At 37.8% G+C, this 10828-nt stretch overlaps 1 protein-coding gene across 1 annotated transcript; it reads right to left on the bottom strand.

Moving 5' to 3' along the window:
* Positions 1 to 688: 688 nt before the first annotated feature.
* On the bottom strand, positions 689 to 10828 carry il11b (interleukin 11b). The gene is made up of 5 exons (XM_082521453.1): positions 10763 to 10828; positions 3285 to 3445; positions 2707 to 2802; positions 2430 to 2597; positions 689 to 1871 (listed from the first exon to the last, which is right to left on the bottom strand). The coding sequence occupies exons 1-5, from the start codon at positions 10767 to 10769 to the stop codon at positions 1701 to 1703; spliced, it is 603 nt and encodes a 200-aa protein (XP_082377579.1). The 5' UTR covers positions 10770 to 10828; the 3' UTR covers positions 689 to 1700.

The following is a 10828-nucleotide window of genomic DNA, read 5'->3' as shown; positions in this document are numbered from 1 at the left end:
GGGGGCGACTCCCATGACATCAAAAGCAACTTCAAGGGTTTGGAAATTACTTTTGACTTACAACTCAGTGAAGATTTCCTAATGAGTTTATGGTCTCAGTTAAAATAGAAATATGCTTTATCTTACTCAAAGGTTGGGAAATTACTGTGTCAAAGCAGCCAAAATATAAAAATGTCATCTCTGTGTTTCCGGTTTCACGTTCCTTTTTGGATCTTTGGGTTCCCTGGTGGTTTGTTCATCATGCCTTCATGGACTCAACAATTTTGGATTTTGTGTTTGGTTTGCACAATCAGTAACCAACTCTCCCATTATGTTTGTACTTCTGTTTCCTGCATCATGCACTCAAAAATATACTGAACTCAACACAGGAGATTGTGATGATCAAAACTATAAAAAACACCAGTGCTGAGGTTTTTCTAACAAGTGAGGAGCAAATGTTAAAGTAAATAATCAAAAATCTCTTTAATGTAATTATATTCAAAAAACAAACACAGACACACACACACACACACACACACACACACACACACACACACACACACACACACACACACACACACACACTTATTCTTGTGTCCCTAAACCCCAAAAGTATCACACTGAGCACTTACATCAGTTTCTAAGGCAGTTTTATTAATGACTGTAAAACAAGACATACAAATATATAAATAGCAATATGATGGTTTATAGAATGATAATAGATATTATTATTAAATATTACAAAATACTTTGACATAGAAAAATGTTTAGCTGGAGATGCCTGCATCTGCAGCTAAACTGATATACAAATACATAATATAAAAGCTTATAAATAGTAACCTAATTATGTACCGAAAATAACAATAAAAAACACGAACTGCAGGCACTGTGAGTGTAAACAGTCTGAGAGGGAGTAAAGGTCACGGGTGACAGTACCTTAGCACAGTGCATTAATACAATACATTTTCAAAGGCGACACGTAAACTGTGACATACACGTCTTATAAATAGCAAATTACATTAACGTACAGTACATTCCGTTTCCTTTTCTCAAAATAGGTCTTAATGACAGGCAGCATAAAGAAAATCCCAATAATCCAGTAAGATTTCTCTCATTTTAAAAATGCTGAAACCTTGATCTTGCATTTTTTGAACTTTTCTGTAGCTCTACTCTCTACTCACCACTTCTGACATGCTAGTAGCTTCGTAAGGCTGTACTTGGACTACAGTAGCCATTTAAGAATGCTCACAATAACAATGACAGTACATTCTGGTGCTAGCAGATATTCAATGTTCACTGTCTCAGATTAGCATGTTAGCAGGCTAAAACTGACTTATTAGCACAAAACACAAAGTTTAGTCCAGCTGGGAGTTGCAGTTTTAAAGGCATTTGTTAAAAATAAACTAAAGTGAAGTAACTGAATTTTAAACAAATAAACAAAATACAGACAAGACGTCAGACCGTTCATCTTAAGGGAGACATCAACATCTATTACCCTATCACTGTTGAGACGTTTAACTCAAAGTTCTGTATCATGGACCTCAATCAAATATGAGAAATTTCAGAGTAATGGAAAATTAAATATCATATCCTGTCATGACATGATATGACATCAAATATTCAATATTTTTTAGTCCAGCTCAAATGCTGAAGGGAAAATCATAAAACGTGACAGTGGTTATGTAGGAAGACATCACTAGTTTTGTCTTGGAGGCTTGAGTTTAATGTTTTGGACAGGGGGATCGTCTCTGGAGTTGCCGTAAGATTCTTTTTGACCAGTGACAGAAGACTTGTAGCCGGTCTGAGATCTCTACAGAGAACCTGAGAGCCTCGAAGGCTGTGGAGACGACCGGGAGGGAGGGAGACGCCGTCTGAGGAACTTGTTCACCGATCTGAAGATGGAAAGAAAAAGAAACCAAAGTCATTGGTTGAATCAGAGAAAGCACAAAAACTGATTGTTTTCTCTTCACTCTCTGGATGAGTTTTAATGGGAATCAATACATTTAGCTGTGGAGTTGAATGATTAAATGTCAGGTCTGTTCTTAATTTGTTTGTTTCCTTTTGTTAATCTATATTTTGGTCATTGCTTTCTTTGAGAGACAGGAAAAAAGAGTTTAAGAATTTAGTCTTTATTCCTTTATTTTTTTAACCCAGGTGGTGATTAAATTATGTAATGACTACGTGGTCAAAAACAACACAAAAAAACAAAAAAATCAAAAGATGAATGTGAGTCAAAGTTAAAGTTTTACATTGTTATGTCAAACACTATCTTTTACATTTTGTAGCCATATTCTTTAATTTACTTTTTGCTCTAATATCAACAGTATCAGTTTTCAGTTAAAGTTAATATTAAATTAAAGTGTAAGAAATCTCTTGTGTGTCATTTTCAGTGGATTTTCTTTCTAAAAACAAGCAGACTCAGTAAATTCAAGCCATACTGTTGCTCTCACCTTTTCTAGAAATTTTTTAGTGAGATCGGACAATTGCTCGAGGTGGTTGCTGGCGCCCTCAGCTGCCTGAAAGGGCACACTGACATTTACTTGTGCAGTTTTCAACCACTTGGTGTGCAGCCTGAAGGACTCGACGTACACGTAGAGCTGAGAGAGAGACTCGTTAACCTGCAGAGATGTTAAGGCGACAAATTAAGTGAATATCTTTTAAACTTTGATAGCATTTAGAGTGCATTTCGACCGTTTAAATCACTGATAGGAGAAACTGGATGATTACCTTCAACGAGTTGAGATGGGCAGCAGTGTGTTTTATTACAGGAAGACTGTCCAGTTTGTGTTCTATGTCCACGAAGGTCACAAGCTCGGCTTCTGGCTGTTAAAATATAGCGAAAACGGAGGTTTAAAACATAACCACATTTTCTTATAATACTTATTATATAGGATTTTTAATTGTTAAACATAAACTAGAATGCTCACTTGAATCAGATAAGACATTTTTCAAGCTTGCAGTTCACAGTTATGCACTTTCACTTTTGGTGATTTACTATGTTCTTTAAATGACTCATTTTTCACTTGCTTTATTAAAAAGCGCACAACCAATTCTCTCATTTACCGAGACATTTTACAAGCCTTTTGCAGTAACACTCCTACAAAGTTTGTGCTCGAGTGTATCGTGCTTATTTTTAATTACGCCTCAAATTTTTCTATTTCTTAGTTGGAGTCCAGTTTTCGGTCAGTGAGGAAAGATCTGATTTATTTTGACCTAATAACAACAAGTTTTGAAACAAAAAAAATGGTTCTATGACAGAAAAGCCAACGTGGATCTGGAACAGGAAGTGTAAAGTTAAACCTTACCAAACCATGGAGTTTTTTGGAGGAGGTGATGATCTTGTCCAACTGATGAATCATTGGATCAAACACGCTGTACGGACAAGGGGTGGGACGGGACGACGAATGGACAAATAGCTCAGCCAGTATTACCAGGTAGAGAAGAAAAGAGGTGGTGTCATGGAAAACTGCAAAGACAAGAAAAAAGGATCAAAATAATAAGTTACAATCTTGTGTATTTCATTAGGTTCTGTGGTCTTTCGCCTCATCAAAACACAATCAGCCACATAAAAACACCAGCTCCACATTTATTCAAAGCAAAGGATCGAGCTGAGTAACATTCAGCTGATGCTGCTCCCAGCTGCACACACACACACACACACACACACACACACACACACACACACACACACACTCTCATAACAGGTGGCTACTGGGCTGCATTCACGTTGCAGCAGAAAGTATCACAACTCAACCTCTTCCCCTCTGTGCGACCCAGACGTGCTGCTTCTGAATCAGATAGAAAAACCACAGAGCTACATGGAAACTTGTTTTCATTTCCAGCCTAAATCTGGACCACATGACCCACAAGATTAATCCTGAGGCAGCTGTATTTGTCACGGCAGTTAGGAACTATTACGCCATCAATCTGATGCGACTGTAGGTACATGCTAGCATTAACACCAAAGCGTTTGTTGGAGATCGGATCTAACGAACGAACAAACAAAAAAAACCAAAAAAAAAACCTCACACCCTCAGATATCAGATCCAGACATAAACAGTAATTCAAAGAAATCAGATAAGAGCAGGAGATCAGATACGAGATAAAACAAGCATGGATGGTGGTTTAGACACTAAAGCAGGTCACTGTTAGCATTTAGTACTGAAGGAGTGTGGGTGTGTGACAGAAGGAAGGAGAAAATTTTCTGCAAAGTGATAGCCGGTGTTTCCCAGAAACACAAGCAGCATGTTAACAGGTTAGCTGACATTTTTCATAACACTGTTTTTATTTGACCTGCATAAAGTCTTTTCATTTTTTTTAAATTTCAGACGCTGTTTCAGGTAAATCACATCTCAGAAGTGTCACCAGGGAACAACATCAGCACAAACTGGAGCCTCAAATGGCTTCAAATGGTCGCTGTCTTTTCCCTGCAATTCTTTTTGAAGCAGTCAAAAATGAATGGATGAGTACCTTAAAACGACATTTTTAGCTCATACTTGCTGATATTATGCTTTCAGGTTAAATGTAGAGAATGCAAATGTAGCGAACCTCAACAAAGTTATAGCAGCAACCACTGATTAGCCCATACGGACATAAACCCAATACAAAAAGCAAGACGACTATAGCTGCTTTGTCTATAAGACTGTTAAAAAACATTCTACTTAACTCACAGCGAATAATACTTTGTATCTAGTACCACAGTCTCTTATTTTAGGCTGCATGGCTTCAGAATAGTTGCTACACTGACCACTTTGGAAACAGAAACTATGAGTTTGCCTTTTTACTATCATACAAAGTTGTTTTGCTGAATTTGGCAGTTGCCTAATGACACATTAATGCCAGATTTGCCATTTTCCATCAGTACCTTGTTGTAGCTCTGGTTTTGGTCTCCACTGGTTTCTGGGGAAATTATCTGTCTCTTTGGCTGCTAAATGCTTAACTATGTAAACTCTATTCAAACACCTTTCATGAGTCACAGCTACCTCCTGCTGCCGCATTTAGGTTAATGAAGCAAGGGTTGAGGGCTGTAAAACAACAGGCAATTAATCAAGAACACCAAACTAAACTATAAAGCTGAGGGGCACTTTAGATATGTTACTAGAAGCAGCACAGTGTTTATATTTTATGGCCATCCCATTTAATGTTTACGTATGAACAATAAAAAAAAATTAAGTCTGATGGACTGGACCTCCGTGACTGAATACCTCCTACTGTGCTTAGTTAATCCCTGGAAAGAAGAACCACCCTGATGTTATCTGTTTGAGAATGAATAATTGCAATGAGTCTTCTGTAGTTTGTTTTGTCTCTATTTCATAAACTTCTTTTCATCATAACTGAAAGGAGTAACACCAAAATCAAGATTAGTTCATGTCTGCAGGTCTTTGTAACTTCAGAAATCCCATTATGCAGAGTAACAAAGAAATGAACTGTCCGTTAGTGTTAGATCAGGGATAAGGAATGAGAGGTATGCTGTGGGCTTTTTTTTCCCCAGCCTGCTCTGGGCCTCTTGTTGGAAAAGGAGAAGGGAGCTGGCGCAGAAGTCTGACTCAGATTAATCTCTTGGCGGTGACATCACCGGGCAGATGCCCCGGGCTGCGCTTTTTAGAGGGAAAACATCCACTTTGTTATGAGTGTCGGAGCACTTTAAGCACTTTTACTGCCACTCAGGCACTCGGGGCAGTATACTTTATGGGCTAAAGAGGTCAACAATGAGGTAAAAAGGGTGAAATTGTTTACCTAAGAAAACAAAGTGAAGTTTTCGTGATGTTTTATCCATTTAAAATGAAAACGACTTGAATATTTAAATTATTTTACACAGTTCAGTAAAGGTGAAAATTTATTAAATGTTTCTACTTATTGTCTTCCCTATATTTTAGGTTTTATTTCTTCCATTTTTGCTTCTATAGTTTTTCTTTCTATATTTCTATATATTAGCTTTAATCTAGCTGCTGTCGCTGGAAGATAACTTTCAACCTTGATCTAATTTGCTGGTGACCTTTGGTCAGACATTATTCTTTGGAAGTCAGATTTCATCTCGTGACTTTGGCTGATCAGGAAACAGCAGGAAAGCAGAAGGTCAGCAGCCAGACAGACGTATAAAGCTGTGACTTTATAAATGTTACGGTAATGTCATTACAATGTGAATTTTATCCTCCACTTTTTAGTTACTAAACCCACCAATGCTATATGATAATTTGGGGCTTTTTTCTAGGTCTGAATGCACTCTATTTAACATTCACCCTCCAATAAATGCATTGGAGAGCAACTTCAGCATCTTGCCCAAGGATAATTTCGCATGCAGACTGGAGCAGCTAGGGATCAAACCACTAACAACCTTCTGATTAATAGATGACCTGCTCTGCCTCCTGAGCTACAACTCGAAGTAGGTTAATGGAGTTATGATTGTCTTGTGAGTTTAGCCTGTGGAACAAAACAGTGTTCATTTGCTAAAAAACTAAAAATTTCATAATGAACTTGTAGTATACTTTTATGTCTTACTGACCAGTGAAAGCAAAATCATGCCTCTCCCTATTTGTTTAGATAGCACTTGGTCTTAGTCCAAATTAAATTCACCAAGATGGCATCCATATGGCCCTTTGTTGGACTGGGAACATGTTCAGGGTGTACTCAGTGTTTTAGCTAAAGAAAGCTTAGATAATACGCAGACCTCCCATGATCCAAATAAGTGTTTACTAATGGATGGATGGAAGCTGAGTCACTGAGGGCACCAGTGTCATAATGCTGAAACAAAAGATGGCTGTTAAATCAACGCATCTGGTGAAATGTACTTTTACATTCACAATGTGACTATTAATTAACAAACAATAGAGCTGTTTGTTAATTAATGTAACTGAAATTGATGAATTTAGGCTTTAAAAAAATGTCCCCCCCACCCCCCACCACCACCACGACACACCTTCTTCATCCAACAAGTCAATAACTTTCTTTTCTTCTTAAAAATCTCAATATAAAGAGTTTTGCTCTTTCACTCTTCATCTGTTTGTTCTTGTTATGAGTGTTTAGTATTAAATGCACAGGGGGTCAAGAAGAGCTGGGAAACAATATTTTTCCGCCATCAGCATTCATGTCTGGATCTTATTACAGAGCTAAAATACTGCATCAGAGAACAATTTAATACTCTGATATGAGTCAGACATCGACCACCAGACAAATATATTGCTGTCTGCTCTTCACTTATCCTCAATTTTCCCGATAGCACAAAACCTCGTGGCTTGATTGTAAGAACAGTGTAGTTTTTGGATTCAGTGTTGAACAAGATTCAAACACGAAATAGTTAATAACAAAAGTACAAGCACTGAATGAGTGCAACTGTGGCTTTTGCACATGCAACAGCAGGCTTCATGTTAAAATGATTTTCAGTTAGTGAAGGGCTCAAAATGCTTCATTTAGTTATTGGAAAATTACTGAAAAAGCCATCAGCAAAACCCAACTGTCACACTAAGAAAAACATCCTCCAGCAGTGCTGCGTACAGTCATGTATTTGGCAGAGTAAACAGCTTTGACAGCATAACGGCACAGAACAAAGTTGCTTAAGAAGCAGAGTGAATGGGCCACCTTTAATGTGTTTAACAGGTCATTTCATCAGCACTCGTTTACCCACGCACGAAACATCAACACACGCACATGCAAGCTCTCACATAATCACAAGCTTCCACCGTTTCCGATCGGGTTCGTGTGCTCTTTCTTGCTGAGTCAGACAAACAAACACTGGAGTTTCCTGTGTTTTCTCTCTGACACAGTGAGTGCCTTATTTCTTCTTATTTGCTCTTCTTTTACTTTGAAGACCGTCCAGTGAATAAAGTGTAAAGCCTGAGTGGCGGGAGGAGCTCTGTCATCTTTCTCCAAAACCATCAAATAAACAAGAAAATGGTAACTTTGTAATAACTGAAGTGTGAGGTTTGGCTTTCAAACAGGTTGTTTCAGGAGCAGAGTGACAGCACTAAGAACGTGTTTATATGTTTTTCTACCAAAACTAAAATAAAAAACACTTTGGATACTTCAGATAAACATAAATATATAATTTTATATTAACAGTGAATCAAATGATTATGTAGTCTAAAAGGTGGCACCCTAAGGTGACAAACCCTATAAAATTATAACCTGACTGTGCTGTTTAACTCCTCTAAAAAGCTTTACACTATAACAATCCAAAAGTGTTTACTATTTAAAAGCCACATACTTCCCTTTAGGGAGTGGAGGTGGAGACCTGGAGTAGAGTTACAAGAGTGTGAAAGTTGCACTTACAAAGTGAGGTGTAAGTTCAGTCACTCTGGATCATTCGGGATTTGAACTTCAGCGTCTGTTTGCCTAAACTTCTTTTTATAGGTACAATTTTACAGAGCTACAAATACAGAGTTGAAACTACAAGAAAGAAATTGTTTGACTCAAGAAAAGCCAAAGAACAGAAAAAAAACAAGAGAAGGAGGGCATGAGTCCTGCTGGTGGGATTACGCGCTAGCATCCTGGAAAGTACAATAGTTCTATAGAAATTTACGCAAGCCCAGTTTCAAATTACTGTTACAGAGAAATGCAACAGGAAGTGTGCTGAAAATGCCACTCTGCTGGCCTAACAGATGTGCCATGTCATTGTGGCTGATTGGTCCCATATATATAACTTGTGAGGTTCTTGCAGCACTAAATTGTTGAATCTATCCAAACCTGACATGAACAAAAGCATGTAAATGTCAAAATATTGCTGATTTTCATGCTATAAAAATCAGCTAAATGGGGGAAGAAAAAGATTCTTAAATATAAGTGGCATTGATTTAATTAACAATTCTTAATAATATTAAATTAGCCAAACATTTATTTTACTTTGTTTTTCAAATTGCAGAGCATGACTGTGTGCAGTTTCAATTCCTGCAGCATCCTGTTTTCTTAGGTTCACTGGAGACAGGGTGACATCACTCCAGTATGTAGCTATATACAGACTTCACTGGAATTAATCGTTGCTCTGCCCCATACAGCTAATCCATTTATGTAGCATAACAAGGGGAAACCTATTCCTTAAAATGACTCATACTCACTACAACATCATAAAAAAAAAAAAAAAATCATAGCCAAGCTTGAAATCTCCCAAGAAGCTTTGGACCATAATGGATAAAACCACTGCAGTAATAATGATTCGCATAATCTGAATATTGAGGTTGTTTATATTGAGGTTTAAAAAAAATTGGAGTGGATGAGTTGCAGTACCATTTTTGTCCACTTGGGCAAGCTGGTATATGAGCTGACTCACTCCACAGCAGAATCAGGGTTCAGGCCCCTTATAGTGAGTCTGCAAATTACATTACAGTAAATGCTGGTGATGTGCAATGATGACATCACTGTCTGATGACCTGACTCGTAGCTTTCACAACTTTTGGATAAACAGACTCTGGGTGCCTCATGGCTCCTGTTTTTGTTACTAGTCATCATGTTTTCACAGTTCGTTGATGATCCAGTAGTTTTTGACTTAGTAAGAGTGTCATACAATACCAAACTGATTGGATGAGCATCAAGGAAATATCATTCCCAAAGCACAGATAAAGAGAATACAGTTAACACAGGCTGAGTTCTTTAAAACTACTCCAGCTATTAAATGTTATAAAACCTGAGATGACCACACAACTAAAGTAGCAACTTGATTTATTCTGTTATTTTTCCTCCTGTCACTGTGACTGATTACCTCCAGACGACTGCGTGAAAGCAAAGGAAAACTGGTGTTTTCATGTCAGTAAAACTGTCAAAACGTTTTTTGTTTTTTCTGCTGACTACAAAGGAAAACCACAGAGCCCACCTTCACTGCCCAGTGACCACAGCTTCCTTTTCATTCATAAATATGTGCGCCAGTTACACAGCCATTCATTTCTGTTGCTGTCAGAAACTAGGAAGTCCACGTGTAGTGTTGCCAAATCTCTCAGCTAAGCAACAACAACAATTTATGACTTTCATACACTGTGTTGACATGATGATTGCCTCTGTAAAACATTAAAACAGCACCATAATGTGAAGTTATTTTACTTCACTTTGATCCTACACAGCACAGTTTTATAACTGAGCATTTCAATAGTAAAAACTAACTAAACACATTCATGCAGTACTATTTTAAATACCTCTACTTTACCTGAGTAGTTACATTTTATACAAGCTTATGCGACTACTTCATTATCTGAGCGATATAGTTATTACTTAGAGTGTTTCTCTTCCACCTTGAGCAGTTACATTACAGAGCAGTTACAGTGAAATGCTGCCTGGAAATTCATGTGTCAGCATTAAAGAGTAGGTTGGCCAAACAAATGCTACTTTCTACAACACTTTTAATACCCTAAGCCCATTCAGCTTAAAGTCCTTGTGTACTTAAGCAACTTTACTTTTCACATTTATCTGTGAGTACCTGTTTTTTATCTAAGGATCTACTTTTTAACCAGCTCGAACAACCCGGGAAACCCCTAAGACACAAAGACATGCACACTGACACACACACAGCACCAGCCAATCACAGCCCAACCTGAAACTAAACAGTGGCTGATTTCTAGAGTTCAAATTAAACATTTAAGCACTTCAAATATCACTTTGAGTTTAGTTTCAGCCACAGACTGCTTGGGATTTAATCATTCATCCATCCATTCATTGCCTCTCCCTCTCCACTTCCTTTAGGCTAAAAGTAAAAGTAGGAGACCACGTGCTGCAAAGCCCCCCTTCTTCACACAAACATTCACTCTCACACTCAGTCACTCACACCTCCCCCTCTTTCTTTAAAAAGTAACTTAGACCAACTTACATTTCATGTTTCTGCTCCTGCCGTAGTAAACAAACCTTCCTCTGAGTCCAGTGTGAGTACAGTACG

This window comes from Aulonocara stuartgranti (genome assembly GCF_965226115.1).
Source record: "Aulonocara stuartgranti genome assembly, chromosome: 22".
Taxonomy (NCBI): Eukaryota; Metazoa; Chordata; class Actinopteri; order Cichliformes; family Cichlidae; genus Aulonocara; species Aulonocara stuartgranti.
The sequence above is the reverse complement of the archived record's forward strand: the minus strand, read 5'-3'. Positions and strand labels throughout refer to the sequence as shown.